Source organism: Acomys minous (assembly GCF_964271855.1).
Source record: "Acomys minous genome assembly, chromosome: 9".
NCBI lineage: Eukaryota > Metazoa > Chordata > Mammalia > Rodentia > Muridae > Acomys > Acomys minous.
In genome coordinates, this window is record NC_140490.1 from 47,665,234 (window position 1) to 47,682,273 (window position 17,040).

The 17,040-nt window shown below is 46.1% G+C and overlaps 1 protein-coding gene across 5 annotated transcripts in view; it reads left to right on the forward strand.

The window, feature by feature from the left end:
* KIF13A (kinesin family member 13A) overlaps positions 1-12,183 on the forward strand; it is a 185,215-nt gene extending 173,032 nt beyond the window's left edge. For all 5 annotated transcript variants that reach the window (XM_084795083.1, XM_084795085.1, XM_084795084.1 and 2 more), the window contains 2 exons: positions 6,492-7,283; positions 11,829-12,183. In XM_084795083.1, coding sequence (XP_084651209.1) covers positions 6,492-7,283; positions 11,829-11,849 — 813 coding nt within the window. In that variant the 3' untranslated portion in view covers positions 11,850-12,183. The remainder of the gene's footprint in view (positions 1-6,491; positions 7,284-11,828) is intronic.
* The last annotated feature ends 4,857 nt before the right edge of the window (positions 12,184-17,040 follow it).

The window sequence follows — 17,040 nt, forward strand, 5'->3', positions numbered from 1 at the left end:
CATCAGCATCCAGCCCCAGCCCCAGCCCCAGCCCCAGCCCCAGCCCGCCAGCACCAGTGGATTTTGTTTCCTACCCAGCAAAATAACAGTCCAACCGGGTTGTTCTCGGCCTGGCTTTTAGAGTGGCTTCCCTGTGTTACTCACAAGCAAGGTAGAATTCGGCCTGCAAATCCTTAATTCTCCAGCAGGGTTCCAAAGCTGCACATTCAGAGTGCTGAGACAGATGGCTCACTCCTGCAATCGAAAGTTCAAGGCCAGCCTGGGCTATAGAGTGAGCTCCTGCCTCCAAATAAATGAATACAATAAAATAAAACATATGAGATACTATTTTTCAAACGCTGTTATCCCTGATACTTTTGATTATGTGTTACGCCTCAATATTAAAAGTTGGGTTTTTGTTTTTTTAAGCCTGTAGGTTTGGAAGTCTGGGAAGAAATAATTTTCTCTGCTTTTACTCTCCTGTGGCTTCCTTAGGCTTGGGCTGGCAGGGAGGAGCACGGGCTCATGGCAGGTCATTTGATGTTTGCTGCTGCCCGTGGTCTGCTGTGGTGAGCAGTGTGCGGAGGCTCATTCCCAGCTAAACAGGGTCAGCTCCGTTTTCACAGGTGCATCAGTGTGAGATCCATTAGCTGTGCCACACAGTGCGCAGCCACTAACTGCATCTTCAGGTGGTGCTGCAGCGGGCCTCTCATCTGCATGCTGAGCTGCTACTGGGTCGTAAAGCCATGGCTCCTCATGCCTGACAGAGGGAAGGAAGAACAGGCACACCCTTCCTTATCCACTGCTGTTTCTCAGCTCTGTCTGCTCGAGCTTCTCATGGAAAAATGGTGCATGCCAGGGACTCCGTGGATCTTAAAGAGCCATCCCCAACTTACCTCACCACCCCCTCGCCAGTGCAGGAGACTCATTCACTGGGTGCACTAAAAGGGCCAGGGGCTGTGCCTTCACCCCTCAGGTTGTCTGGCTGTCTTTCTGTTGGCTGGCATTGACTCTCATCTGTGGGCTGTACAGACACAAAACTAAAGCCGTTTGTTTTGCTCCAATACCCTCCCGAGATTGCCAGGTGCCCCTTCTGGTATTGCTCAGCACACAGATGTGCACGTCACACAGCCCGCCCCATGGTTACTTTCCTTGCTTTCCTTTAAAAAGCTTAAAACAAAGGCCCTCTCAGCAGGCAGAGTGGAGGACCGCACCAGATTCTCCTGACCCAGGACATCTCTTAGGCTCTGTGTGACCAAATGCATCATGTATGGATGCTGAGCGGGTTGAATGGTACCATTTTTGTTGCGAGGATCTGACTTGAGAAAGCTGCCTCTGCTGTCCTAAGAGAAACAGCTACTGTTAGCTATTTTCTTCCCTTTTTGTTTTGTGAGACCCTGTCTCAGGACCTTGGGAAGAGCAGCCAGTGCTCTTAACCTCTGAGCCATCTCTCCAGCCCTAGTCCCTCTTTTTCAAAGTGTTTTGTCTGTAGCCAAATATCACCTTTGTAAGTAAGTGGGGAAACCATCAAATCACAAAGATGATAGCCACAGAGGAGCCTGGGAGTTTGACTCCATGCTACATGTAGGTCAGGTGGTAATGTTTTCTGCTCTTAAGTCATTTGTAGGAAGGGCACTCAGTTCAGTGCCCTAGATATGGTAGTAAATGACACTTTGGTATATTCTGTCTAACTAAAGTCCCCACGTGCATTGTGATCAAGAAAACTTGTTTCCCCTCCTTGAAGGCATTTCTCCAGCAAACTTTTAACCTCCTTTTAAATGTTGGGAAACAATTTCTTGTTGTTGTTGTTTTTCTTTTTGGTTTTTTGAGACAGGGTTTCTCTGTGTAGCCTTGGCTTTCCTGGACTCACTTTGTAGACCAGGCTGGCCTCGAACTCACAGAGATCCACTTGCCTCTGCCTCCCAAGTGCTGGGATTAAAGGCGTGCACCACCACCACCCAGCATATTGGGTACTCTTGAGTTTGGAGAATTACATTATTTTGTGAGTTTAAATTTTAAGAGAGAGAGAGAGAGAGAGAGAGAGAGAGAGAAGTAAAAGTTGAAATTCAATGTTCAGTCTAAATATGATGAATACAGAATCTGAAAATACAGAAAAGAGTGGATGATCGAGACTGTCTGTCCTGTCTTTGTCCTCTTAGCAACATCATTGCCCAGGATAAGGACACCCCATATACATTTGAGGGTGGGTTGGTTTGGTTTTTAGTTTTTGGTGTTTTTTCCACAATGCTAGTGGTCAAACCCTTGTGTATTCTGATGAGTGCTTTACCAAGAGAGCTACACTCCATCCCCCACCCCCACCCCCACCCCCACAGCCTGTATTAGTTACTTTTCTATTGCTGTGGAAAAGAACATGGCCAAGGCAACTTATAAATGAAAGCATTTAATTGGGCTTACAGTTTTAGAGAGCTGGGATCCATAACGGCAACGTGAGGACATCTGGCAGGAAGAGCTGAGTGTTTACAGCTCAGACCCCAAGCACAAGGTAGAGAGAACTAGCTTGAAATGTCATGAGTCCTTTGAAACCTCAAAGGAGCCCCTGATGACACACCTCCTCCACCGAGCCACACCCCCAATCCTTCCCAAAGAGTTCCACCAACTGAGGCGCAAGTATTCAGTCATATGAGCCTGCTGGGGCCCATTCTCATTCATACTGCAACACAGCTTTTTTTTTTTAACTACAAATTCACTCAAATTACAACCACCTGCTTTTTAAAATAATTGTTATTACATGTATTTAGTTGTGCATGCATGCATGCATATGTGTGATTTGCACGTGCCACAACATATGTGTGGAGGTCAGAGGACAACTTGCAGGAATTAGGTCTCTCTCTCTTCACCTTGTGAGCTTCCAGGATTGAAGTCAGGTCCTCAGGCTTGGCGGTAAGCACCTTACACACTGAGCCAGCTCACTGCCTCTACTTTAAAAAGAAAGAAAGAAAGAAAGGAAGGAAGGAAGGAAGGAAGGAAGAAAGAAAGAAAGAAAGAAAGGGAGAGAGAAAGAAAGAAAAGAGAGAAAGAAAGAAAAGAGTTACTTAATTTAAAAAACAACTTACAATTAGCTGAGCCTGCTGGCACACACCTTTACTCTCATCCTTAGGGAAGCAGAGGCAGTCTGATCTCTGTGAGTTCAAGACTAGCCTGGTCTACTAGCAACTACCAGGCCAGCCTGGGCTGGGCAATGAAACCTGTTTCAAAACAAAACAGAATAAAAAAGATACAAGGACAAGGCGAGTATTTCCTTCCAAAATTTTTCTTTTGTTAATTTCAAAAACCTTATCATTGATATTTGAGACTTATCTTTTAGTAGCCAAGGAATTAAGATTGGTGATTCCACAACTAATGTACACTCACCCCCCACCACCACCACCTGTGGAAGAGTTCTAAGGATTGAACCTAGGGCCTTGCATGCCCTAAGTATGTGTCACCAAATGTACCTTTGGCTCCCAGTTAAATGTTCTAACTTTAAAAATTAATTTTTAAGTTGAATCAGCAATAAAGAACATTAACTTTTTTTTTTTTGAGCTAGAGTCTCATGTAGCCCAGGCTGGTATTGAGTCACTGTGTAACCCTGGCTGGGCTCAGACTCACTATATCTCTGAGGATGACCTTTTACTTGTGGTCTTCTAACCTCCAAACCTCTGAGTGCTTCAAGCATAGGTGTGCGCCACCAAGCCTGATTTATGCTGTGCTAGAGATCAGACTCGTGCTGGGCTAGGACTCTATTAACTGAGCTACACCCTCAGCGCTTTTAAACTTTTTTTTTTTTTGAGGTACCTAAATCTCATAAGATTATGAGATACAAAAGAAAATATTACTATAAAATTCAACAGATGAGATTCATATTTATTTATGAATAATCTGCTACATTTTGATGACCTCCCCTTTTTCTTTGTTTTTTTTGTTTTGTTTTGTTTTGTTTCGAGACAGAGTTTCTCTGTGTAGCTATGGCTATCCTGGACTTGCTTTGTAGACCAGGCTGGCCCCGAACTCACAGCGATCCGCCTGCCTCTGCCTCCCAAGTGCTGGGATTAAAAGGGCGTGTGCCATCACACCCAGCCTACCTCCCCTTTTTCTCATCCAAATAATATACCGCCCCCTTATATATCCTTAATGGGGAAGGCAGATGTTTGGTTGTGGGTCTCTACAGTCATCTAGTTGTTAAAATTGCAGACATTTTGAGGAAGGTGAGGAAATAAAGCTATTTTTGAGGTTTCTAAGCCTCAAAAGTTCAGGACTGTTCTTAAAATAAGGATTCAAAGGTGTACCTTGCCAAGGAAGGGACCATGTCTCTTGTGAGTTAGCGCTGGTATTCCCAGCCCTCAGGACAATGACAGTCATGCAGGAAGAGCTTGTTCAATAGTCCTTAAATAAAAGTCGCATCTTAAAAGTATTGCTTGATGGCACTGTGGCTCACACCTATAGTCTCGGCATTCAAGAGGCTAAGGCCAGAGGAAGACAGGGTGGGAAACAAAGTGAATTCTAGGACCAATCTGGCTACGGAGTAAGACCTGGTCTCCAAAACCTAATTTTGTGTGTGTGTGTGTGTGTGTGTGTGTGTGTGTGTGTGTGTGTATGTGTTTATTTTTAATAAAAGTGATATCTGCTGTGTTGCTGGATATGTAGGAGATTAGCTTAAAATTATTAGATAAGGCTGGGCAGTGGTGGTGCACACTTTTAGTTCCAGCACTTGGGAGGCAGAGGCAGGCAGATAGATCTCTGTGAGTTTGAGGCCAGTGTGGTCTACAGAATGAGTTTCAGTACAGTCAGGACACCCTGTCTTAAAAAAAAAAAAGATTATTAGACAAATGTCAATTATTTTTCCACCCCATATTAAAAAAAAATGTATCAGGCTAGATAGAGGGATCAACAGGTGAGGTGCTCACCGTCAAGCCTGACAACCTGAGTTCAATCCCTGGGACTCACTGTAGAAAGACAAAAGCAGCTCCCACAAGTTGTCCTCTCACTTCCACTTATGTGCTGTGGCATGCAAGTACAAACACAAAAGCAGACACACACACTCTCTCTCTATGTATATATATATATACACACACACATACATACATTAATAAATAATGCTTCTTAAATGTCCCTAACAATATTTATAAAATACAGGGCTGGAGAGATGGGTCAGCAGTTAAGAGCACTAGTTGCTCATGCGGAAGTTCCAAGTTCAGTTCCCATTTGCCAGCTCACAGCCATCTACAACTCTAGTTCCAGAGGCTTCTGTGTCCCCTTCTGGCTTCCTCAGGCAGCAAGCACTCACGCGGTGCACAGACATACTTGCAGGCATACATAAGAACACTCATCTATGTAAAATAGAGCTAAACAAACAAGTTTTAAATATTTATAAAAGGGAATTCTTAAAATAAAATAAATGTATCATTTTTCTGGCATATTCACCAACCTTTGCCAAGCTCCCAAGCCTCTTTTTTTTTTTACTATTTTTTTTATTTTTTTAAATTAATTTATTCATATTACATCTCAATTGTTAGCCCTTCCCTTGTATCCTCCTATTCCTCCCTCCCTTCCACTTTCCCCCTTCTCCCCTCCCCTATGTCTGTGATTGAGGGAGATCTCCTCCCCCTATATATGCTCTTAGAGTATCGAGTCTCTTCTTGGTAACTTGCTATCCTTCCTCTGAGTGCCACCAGGCCTCCCCATCCAGGGGACGTGGTCAGAGAAGGGGCACCAGAGTTCGTGTGAGAGTCAGATCTCACTCTCCACTCAAAATGCTGCAGGAGTCTCTCTATGGTCACTCTTCCTTCCTGGCTTTCCAGGCAGACCTCTGCCTGCTTCTTACAGACCCAGGAAAGCAGTAGTCGATGAATCGTTAGCCTGTCTCAGTGTTGCAGGAGGTAGTCAAACACTGAGTGTAGAGTTCTGCACTTTTCACTCCCCTAGCCTCACACAGGAGTTCAGAAGCATGCAGAGATGACCCGGCACTCCCACACTGTTCTTCCCTGTGTTAAAGATTGTCAGACATAACAAAGGAGCCCACTCCTCTGCCTCAGGCAGGCCATGCCTCTGCTCCCTGACTGAGAGGAGGGGAAATGTCACAGCTGACACCAGCCCTTCTAACGTTTCTTAGCCCGGGGGTGCATGGCCTTCTAATGAGCATTGAGCCAGCACTGAGGAAGTGAACACGTTCCTGCCAGGCGACAGTGTGTTCATATGCCCAGTTTCTGAGAATGAGACACTGCCATAGATGACAAGATCTGACCAGACTTAAGGAAGAGAGGCTCCTGATGTGTACCCATAATCCCCTGTTCTCAGAGGTGGAGGGAGGGACGAGGGTCAGGCAATCAAGGCCTGTCTACCTAAGGAATTCAAAGCCAGCCTGAACCACGTGAAACAAACGGGAGAGAAGAGAGAGGGAAGGAAGGAAGGAAGGAACCTGGACATGAGAATGCCTTTACTAGCAGAGTGAAGTATGTCTCAATCAGACAGTTGCTATAAGGAGCTAATGGCTGACTTTGGCTTCGTTTCTGTAGGACTCCGAAGAGGAGGAAAATGAGCTGGAAGCTCTCAGCAGGAAGCTGATGCACGCACAGCCTTACGTGCCTGTGGAGTTTGCTGACTTCAGTATTTACAATGCCAGCTTGGAGAACAGGGAGTGGTCTCCGTCTAAAGCAGACCTTTCAGACCCAAGAGTCTCGGAGAAAGCAGTGTCTCGGAGCCCTACCACCAGCAGCCTCACCAGTGGCTACTTCTCCCATAGTGCCTCCAATGCCACTCTGTCTGACATGGCAGTCCCTTCCAGCGACAGCTCAGACCAGCTAGCCATCTCAACAAAGGAGGCCGAGTGCAGCGAGCCCTCGGCGCCATCACTTGCGCCTGACTTTAGACCAGCTTCAAATCAAGAGCCTCCAGAAGTAGAAAGGGGCTTGGGAGGGGATAAGACAATCACCATGCCACCGGAGGAAAACAGTGCCTTACCCAAGGGGAGCCCATCACCCCAAAGCATCCCTGAGGAAAATTCCAGAATGCCGTGCAGGACTGCCTCATGCTCAGAACTGGATGCCGGCCCCAGCAAAAATGGCCAACCAGCCAGAGAATTCTGCCCAGGAGAGGTGACTATAGAACACACTACAAACATTTTGGAGGACCATTCCTTCACAGAGTTCATGGGTGTGTCTGATGGCAAAGACTTTGATGGTTTGACAGATAGTTCTGTCGGAGAGCCCTCCGGTAGGAGAGACCTAACAAATGAAACAGACCATAACAGTGTCCCAGAAGGAGCCCCAGATGCTGGCCAGCTGCATTCCAAGATAGAGAATAACCAGGTAAACGCTCCCAGAGGCAGCCCTGCGGGTTCCACATTCTCAGTGAGCACAGCTTACTGGACACCAGCTCACCAGAGCTTTTCGTCACAGTGGGATGTGCAGGAGAGCCTCATCTGATATTTGTGATTATCGAGATGGCCAGTGCAGAGCAAGCTCATAGCTGTGCTGCTCACCTGATGAGGGAGAAAGGCTTTGCTTTGGCAATCAAAGCAGTTCCCTAGTTGATGGGTTTTGTTGTTGCTTTCATTGGAAAATGGGTTAGATGAAAGATGGAGCCAGCATTAGACTCAAGCAGACGAGCGGCTAATTTCACGTTTGCTCCCTCCAGTGTTTGTTTATTGGCTAACTCAAAGCAATCTGGTAGCCATCTACTGTATTTCATCAAATCTGTGATTCCCTTTGTGATCATAGTCGCCATTGATTTCGTATCACAAAGACCTAAGTTCAAGTCCACAGCAGCCACCTAAAAGCCAAGGATAGCGGTTTGCCTCTGCCGCTCCAGTTCTTGGCAAGGAGGTGGAAAGAGGAGCAGAGAGCTAGATCGTGGGAGTTTGATGGCTGATCAGTTTAGAAACATTCCAGCTTGGCAGGCATGGTGACTTTGCATGCCTTTAATCCCAGCACTTGGGGCAGGCAGAGCTCTGTGAGTTCGAAGCCAGCCTGGTCTACAGAGTGAGTGCCAGGACAGCCAGGACAGCTCCATTCCATGGAGAAACCTTGTCTCGAAAAACACCAACAAGAAGGAAGGAACAAAGGAAAGAAGGAAAAGAAAAGAAACATCCAAGCTCGTAGTTCACTGAGGTCCTGTCTCAGAAATGAATGTGGCTAGCCATTAATCTCAGCACTCTGGAGGTAGAGATGTGTGGATCGTTGTAAATTCAAGGCCAACTTGATCTACATATGGAGTTCTAGGACAGCAAGGACAGTTCTAGGACAGCTACATATTAAGACCCTGTCTCAAAACAACCAAACAAAATAAGGTAGCGGGTAGGGATAGAGGAAGGCTCACATGACCTCTACCTTCTGAGTGGCATTCACAATCGTGCGTACACACACACACATACACACACACACACACACACACACCACACACACACACACACACACACACACACCAGTGGGCTGGGTTAATATAGCTCAGGGGTAGAGCATTTAGCCTTTAATCTCAGCACTCTGGAGGCAGAGGCAGATGGATCTGTGAGTTCGAGGCCAGCCTAGTCTCCATAGTGAGACCCTGTCTCAACCATTGGTGCCCCTAGGTGGAGATGGGTGGAGCACAGTTGAACCTTGGGCTTTGCATGTTTCCCATTGATGGTTTACCATGTTGTTTAATTTTCATCTCCTGGGAGAAAATGGGCATCATTAAGGAAAAGTGAATTATGGAGATAGATTTTCAACTTCTAAACATTCCGTTCCCAAGAATCACCATTCCTTCCCACTCACATTTCCTTTTTCATCCCACACCTGTGTAAGCTACAGGGCCATCAGAGCTCAGCAAAAACAGTTTACCAGTCAGGACAGGAGCACCAGCACTTGGTGAAGGAAGATAGGACAGCCACACCCATGGTGCCGCTCCCAGTTCTGCTGAGACTGCTGTCACTGGCTGTCACTGTCCGTGCCTTCTGAACCAAGCCTCAGACAGTACAGGGAGAAGCTGTGTGGCTCAGACCAGCCTGCAAGTCTGGAATTCAGAGACTTCCCTCTTCTGCCTCCAGAGTGCTAGATTATAATCTAGACGCCCCATGCTGGAGAAGAGAGTCGTTAAAGACAGAAAAGGGCTTCCCCAGTGTAAGAATGCTAGCGACTAGGAACACAGACTGAGCAACTCAATTGTTTACTTTTGTTCTTGCAAACAAAGGTGAGTTTATTCCAGGTCCTTTGCTGATCTCAAAGCTGGTCTGGTATTTTCCTTCTTTGTTTTATTTTGGGTTTTGTTTTTGTTTTTGCTTGTTTTGGGTTTGTTGTTGTTTGTTTGTTTGTTGTTTTTGTTTTTGTTTTTGTTTTTGGTTTTCGAGACAGGGTTTCTCTGTGTAGCCTTGGCTGTCCTGGACTCACTTTGCAGACCAGGTTGGCCTCAAACTCACAGAGATCCACCTGCCTCTGCCTCCCGAGTGCTGGGATTACAGGCATGCGCCACCACGCCCGGCTGCTGTTGTTTGTTTTTGAGACAGGATCTCTAGCCCAGGCTAGTCTTAAACTCCCTGGACTGGAGGATAACCTCACACTTCCGATCCCCCTGCCTCCACCGTCCCATGCCGGGATTACAGGCATGCCCTCCCACCTACCATTCAGACATATGCTAGAGGTGGAACCCAGGGCATCAAGCATGCTAGGTGGTCACTCTGCCAACGGTGCTCCATCCACAGCCCTGTTGGTGTTGATGAGTTTGTTAGATCTGAATTAGGGTCTCTTTCCACCCCTCAGTACTCGCTGAGGGACTGTGGCAAAGCCAAGTGAACCCGTCAGGAATTGCTCACCCCCAGGGTTCAAATGCATTAGTGTAGAGCAGGGGACAGGATGTTTTCACTAACCCTAGGGGTAGTGTAAAAGGAGGGTCACATTGTGAGAGGCCTGGCCTGTTGAAGAGGAGAGGATGTCGTCTTCCTTGTTTTGTTGTGAAAGATCATAGAACATTAAGTCCATGCCAGAGAGCTTGGTTTAGGTTTTTTGTTGTTATTTTGTTTTTTGATTGTTTGTTTTTGTTTTTCGAGACAGGGTTTCTCTATGTTATCTTGGCCATCTTGGACTCACTTTGTAGACCAGGCTGGCCTTGAACTCACAGCGATCCGCCTGCTGCTGCCTCCCCAAGAGCTTCGTTTAAATGTGTAATATAAACCAGAGGTGGTGGCCCATATCTGTAACATCACTACTCAGGAGGCTGAGACAGACTGCCTGAGGTCCAAGACCAGCCAGGACTACAGAGTGAGACCCTGTCCTCAAAATTCTAAAGTAAATAATGTACAGAAATGTTGGCTGCATTCAAATAGTAGCATTATAGCATTTTTTTTTTTAAAGATAGGGTCTCTCTACCTAGCCCTGTGTGTCTTGGAACTCACTATGTTGATCAGGCTGACCTCAAACTCACAGAGATCCACCTGCTTCTGCTCCCAAGCTCTGGAATTAAAAGTATACACACACACACACACACACACACACACACACACACACACACACACACACGACTGGCAGTTCTTCTTCTTCAAAAAGAATTTTGTGTGCCTGGGGAGATGGCTCAGCTGGTAAAGTGCCTGCTGGATAAGTAGGAAGAACTGGCTTTCTGTCACCAGCATCCACTTAAAAGGCCAGACACAGAAGCATACACCTTTGACTCCGGCACTCTAGGGGCAGAGGCAGGCAGATCTCTTGTGAGTTGGAGGCCTGCCTGGTCTACCTATTGAGTTCCAGGCCAACGAGGGCTGTACACTGAGACTGTGTCTGAAAAAAAGAGGGTGCAGTTCTACTGAGAAAGACACAGGGCACCAAACTCTTGCCCCCTCCCCACATCCTTGCACCCCCGCCCCGCACACACCTGCATACATGGATACACCCTCCCTAATAAATGTGTGTGCATATACCACGCAAGAACAGAAAGTATCTTACATTAGGGTTTCTGCTGGACTGGAGCTGGCTGTATTTGCAGTGGTATGAACTGGACGTAGGGACTCTTGGATGCTAGGTCAACCCATAAACTACAACCCTAGTTGGTGTGTTGATTTTTTTTTTCAAGACAGGGTTTCTCTGTGTAGCCTTGGCTGTCTTAGACTCAATTTGTAGACCAGGCTGGCCTCGAACTCACAGCGATCCACCTGCCTCTGCCTCCCGAGTGCTGGGATTAAAGGCGTGCGCCACCACGCCCAGCCCATGTGTTGATTTTAATAAGTTGTTTTGACAATACAAGTCTATTTGAGAGCTGGAGAGGTGGCTCGGAGGGTAAAAGCACTTTGATGTGCAAGCCCGAGTATTGGAGCTAGAATCCCCAGCACATATATAAAATCTGGGTGTGACCATGTAGGGTCAGAACCAGTGCTGAGGAGTCGAGACAGGAGGATCCTGGAGTTTGCTGGCGAGCCAACCTGTCTGAATTGGTGGGCTTCAAGTTCACCTGTCTCTGGGGATAAATCAAAGAGTGATAGAGTAGGTCACTGAATATTCTCTTCTGGCTTCCTCATGCACAGGCACATGAAGTACATATGTGTATACACACATACGCCACAAATACACATACCCAGTAACAGCTGTTTGAAGGGCTGAGAATGTAGCTCAGTGGTATAGTGTTTGCCTAGCATGCATGGGGTCCTAGGTTCAATTCCCAGTACTTAGGGGATGTGAAAGGAGACCAAAAGTCAATTGGGGAACTTTTTCCTCTACTTCTTTTTTCTTCTCAGAACATGGGCTTCTCCCCACAGAAGCTTCACCTATTCTCTGAGATTCCATAATGAATTCAGTCTGGTCTGACCCTCCAGAAAGCCCCTTGGAGGGTGGGCCCTATGTGGGGGTGGGGAAGTGGGGACCAGGAGTTTGGACTCACCAGTCTCTGTATTCCAGGAAGCCACGGCCACTCGGTAAGAGGCAGCCATGCACCTGCAGGCCACAGCTCGGCAGCTTTGTTCACCCGTCCCACCCTGGGACACTATGTGCTCCGTCTTCAGACAGCTGTGACCCAGCTCGACCTCAGACCAGCATGGGGGAGCCCTGCACTTCCCCTCCCCAGTGGGAGAAGCCGCACTCTGTCCCACGGCAAATCACAGCCCCTGCTCCTTCCAGAAAGGACGAGAATCAAAATCTCGGCTTACCTACGTGGCAGTATTTTCGTCTGCACTTCCTATATGCCCCCACTGTGTAAAGACCTCCACAGACTCAAACTTTATTCTTGTACATTTTTAAATCAGTTCTTACTGCAGACTCTGGAGTCAATGCTCTGATTTTTTTTTATAAATAATATATATTATGTATATGAATTGTGTATCTGTGGTATGTCTGTTCAGAGACATATCTGCACATTAAAATGCAGATAAGTGATTTGTCAAAAATCACAAGGTACTGGACCCTGTTGCAAAGCGACCTGGATGACTGCTTTGACACGAGCAGGTGAGAAACATGTTTTATTATGTAAGAATGAGCTTCTAAGTCCCTCTTTATAGAAAACGCTGCAGGCGCTGTTCTTTATAACCAAAGAACTTCTGAGACTGAACCATGAGTCTTTGCTGCCCGCTCCTGTTTTGTGTGTGTATATAATCCTCAGTCCCAGTCTGGTGCCATATTTCCCTCAGCTCCTAAGCCATGTACTGCCCTGTCAGTGTGCTGTTTCCTAAGCACACTGAGGACTCTCACAGCTATAACCTTTGGTCTTCCACCTAGCCTGAGACCTGCTGACCTGATACTGACCACTGACAATGGCTGGGGCTCCTCCTCCACCCCAGCATTGCCCTTATCCTGTTCAGCCCATCCCAGCAAGTGGAATGTGCAGGGCAGTATTGTAATTGAAAGTGGGAAAGGGCACTGGGGGGAGGGGAGGGGTAGCGGGGGGCGGAGTCTTGATGTGGGGCTTCTTTATCAATTTGTTTCAGATTGCTAGATCCCATTGTGGTGTGTGTGGTTCTGCCATTTTGCTTGATTCTGGGAAATGCTGAAGAGCTGGACTCAGCTGTTAAGTTCATGGGTTTGCACGTCACCTTGTTTGAGGGGGACTGAATACCGACCGCTCTGTCGTCTTTTTTTTTTTTTTTCCCCAAGTCTCCTGCAAGCAGAGACATTGCAGGATGGTGTGTGGAGATTTTTACAAAATTATTTTATGTACTTATTCTGTAGATGCCTGTACAATGGACCTCTGTGTACAGCTACACGTGTGTTGTGAGAGCAAGTGAGAGAGCATGTGTGCAGCCTGCTGTACTCTTTTTAAGTTCTTAGCATTGGTGAGGGAGATATGGGAGATTTTATTGAAAAGCTGCTGTTTTGTGTGTATAGTGAGCTGACTGTAGTATTTTACTATCATCTGTTTAAAACAAAAAGAAAAACTGTAATTTATATTCCCTTTCAAGTTTATTGTATTTAAATTGGTACAGATTTGTGTGTGTTTTAGAATATAAACTGTCTAATTCAGATTTTAAAGCATTGACTGTTCTTTTTTTTAAGTTTAAAAAAATTTGTATTTCATGTGCATTAGTATTTGTCCTGCATACATATTTGTCTGGGGTTGTCAAATTCCCTGGAGCAGGAATTATGACAGTTATGAGCTGTCATGTAGGTGCAGGGAATTGAGCTCAGGACCTCTGGAAGAGCAGCCAGTGCTCTTAGCCACTAAGCCATCTCTCCGGCCTTGATTGTCTGTTCTTAATAATATTACCATGGGGGTGGGAATCATAGCTCAGTGGATAAAATGTGCAAGATAAAAGGGGAAAAAAGCTGTGTATGGTGGTAGATGCTTGTAATCAATCTCAGCTGTGGGGAAGCAGAGATAGCTAGGTCCTTGGACTCACTGACCAGCCAGCTTAGTCTAATCAGTGGATCCAGACCAATGAGAGATTCTCTCTCAAAAAGCAAGGCGAACAATGTGTGAGGGATGACACCACGGTTGCCCTATAGACCATATCCTACACACTGCCATTAGGTTCTGTTCCTGTTTACTGTATTTGCGTGCGTACACACAGCTACAGTGTAAGTAGGCTGCTAATTGATTTATTGAGAGTAAAGTGTCAGCCAGGCACCATCCTGACCACGTTTGAAGTTTACTTTGATCTCATCTGATGGTACATGGGCATCGAGAGCCAAGGCAGAGAGGTTGACGATGGAGTCGTGGCAAAGCCGGCCTTCAGCCCCATTTCTGCTGGCCTCTTCCCTTCCCTCTGTGTTCTGCCTGGCAGCATGACCTAGAAGGGCTCTACTTGAAGAGAAAAGTTATAGGAAGCAGCAGCGCGGTGGTGTGTGATACAACAGGCTGCCGACTAACCAGCAAGCCAGGAGACTATTGAGCAGGTAGGGCCTGGATTGTCTCTGAACAAATCTCAGACCTGAGGACCAGCACTAAAGATGCCCTTGCAGAATCATTGTAGGAAAGCCACTGTTTTGAAGTTTCCAGGAAAAGAAGCCAGCACTCTCTACACCAGCGAGTCCCTTATGTGTACTTCTGGAAGAAAATACAGACCGAGGGAACGGGAAACTCACTTACATTTTACACAATAAGCAGAGGGAAGAAAGCAGCTATGTGAGCCTTTTTTTTTTTTTTTAAGATTTCTTTATTATTATACAGTGCTCTGCCTAACTGTACACCTGCAGGCAAGAAGAGGGCATCAGATTACATTATAGATGGTTGTGGTTGCTGGGAATTAAACTCAGGACCTCTGGAAGAGCAGTGAGTGCTCTTAACCTCTGGGCCATCTCTCCAGCCCCTATGCTAGCTGTTTGCAAACAGTGCTAACTCAAATAGGCCAAGGGCTTCGGGAGGTGGCTCACTTGGTTACTTCTCACTGTGGAAGCGTGAAGACCAGAGTTCAGGTTCCCAGCGTTCCCATAAAAGGTTTGGCACAGCAGCATTGACTTATGGAAAATACTTGTTAATAAAAATACCTTTAAGAGGGCCAGGTATGGTGATGCATGCCTTTAATCCCAGCACTCAGGCGGCAGAATCAAGTGGATCTCTGTGTGTCTACAAAGAGAGTCCAGACCAACCAAGGTTACACAGAGAAACCCTGTCTTAAAAACAAAAAACAAAAACAAAAAAATAAAACCTTTAAGGTTCACTAAGGGTAGACACTATCTTCTAAATTATACTGCCCCAAGCGATAATTATTTTGAAAGACTATTCAAGCCTTAGAGCAACAATGCGGACATGACTAATAACCTATGTATGTATGTGATTAAACTTTATTTAAAGACGAAAGCTTTCTGCTTCCTGCAGTGAAAGGATCTTAAAAGAAGAAGTAATTGAATGAGAGTTTTTACTGCACTTTGGAGTAAATGCCGACAAGAGTGTGAATCTGGCACACAGTTGGATAAGAAGCTTTTATTATTCATTCAGCCCAAACTTTCTACACTATCAGCAACACACACCCCTTTCTGTATGTAAAGCTCATCTCCCAGATTAACAACCAAAGAAAAAGCTAAGACAGGCATAGAGACACATGCGCATAATCCTAGCACTCCGGACGCTGAGGCAGAAGGGCCACATAGTGAGACCACGTATCAAAAGTCAAAGCCAAACACTAAATCTGCAGCATACACAGTTCGCGGCAGGTTTTCTCCTAGCCAGTTCCAACAGCAGCAGCTGCTTTGGCTGCAGCCCTGCAGGTTACCAGCTCCTCTTACCCATGGGGACACAAATCCAGAAGGTGACAGGGAAGAGCAGGAGGCAAGATCTGCTCTTTTGTAGACCCTGGTCTGAGTGAAAACAAAAACCCAAAGTCTAAATTTTAACCTGCCTGTCATTCGTCTCTAAACCTCTGAGGGGAGGAAAAAGGGAATACAGGGTTGAGAACCAATTGTTACCAGTACAAAATGTGTACAGGTGTGATCTAACTTCTAAACACACACACACACACACACACACACACACACACACACACACACCCTGCATTCTGAGACACTCACCCACTCACTATGTGTTCTTGGTCAAACAATTCTTTCCCACCTGGAGGCTCACTGGGTACCTATATCCTTGCAAACTGTCCTCAGAAGACTGTAGCTTCCAGGTGACAGGCTGTGCCTCAGTCATTATAGCCCGAGCCCGCAGTCGATAGCTGCCATCTTGGAGGTTTCCTCATGCTGAGAAAGGAACTCTGGAACGCCTCATGGGCCCTGTTCATGAAGATGTGGGATATTAATTGATAGGACAGTGCATGTTGTACTGATGAAAAAAAAAAAGACAGCTCTCATCTTAAGGGGAATAAGGGCTAGTTTATTTGGGGGCCATTTAAGTGGCGTGGGAACACAGACTTAGGTTACCCCCAAATTCCACATTCCAGCATGAAAGCCATGTTGTGACATTTTCCAGAACAGAGAAAGCCGTAAATCAAGGTAAGTTTAAAATTCATCTGTGGTTGCAGCGCTGAGAGACAGGTACTGCAAGATGGTAGAAGCTTTTCCTGTAGGCCCAAGATGTTATCTCATGACATTCTTAGCTTCCGGGTTGGTGGAGGCTAGTGGGCTGTTAATAGGTTTCTAAAAGGTTTTATCTATTAGTCACAGGACGTTAGTTAGCTCAGCCTCCAAGGTGGGCAAGGAATGGCTGATCCAGAGGATTAGCAACCAGCCCAAGATAAGGGACCAGCCTTTGGACCTGCAGCATTCCAGTCTCTCCACAGCACTGAAATTCTGATCAGCCCTTCGGACTCTGTAGACACAGCTCTGTTAGGAATCCTCAGTCGTACTTGTAAAAAGGAATGCTTAAAAGGGAAGAGTTTCAGCCAGGGGTGGTGGCACACATCTATAATCCCAGCACCTAGAAGGCAGAGGCAGGTGGATCTTCATGAGTTCAAAGCCAGCCTGGGTCCGGGGCAGTCAAGGCTACACAGGGAAACCCTGTCTCAAACAAAACAAAACAAAACAAAACAAAACAAACCCCAAAAGGTAGAGTTTCTGAGAGATTGATATAAGGTTGACTTGGCAATCACAAAATTGGTTCGGATTTATCATAATCTTAACCTAATGCCTTGAGCTATTTAGATTTTTTTTTTTTTGTTTTGTTTGAAGCAGGGTCTTTCTTTGTAGTCCTGGCTGTCTTGCAACTCACAGATCCTTCTACATCTGCCTCCCTTGAGATTAC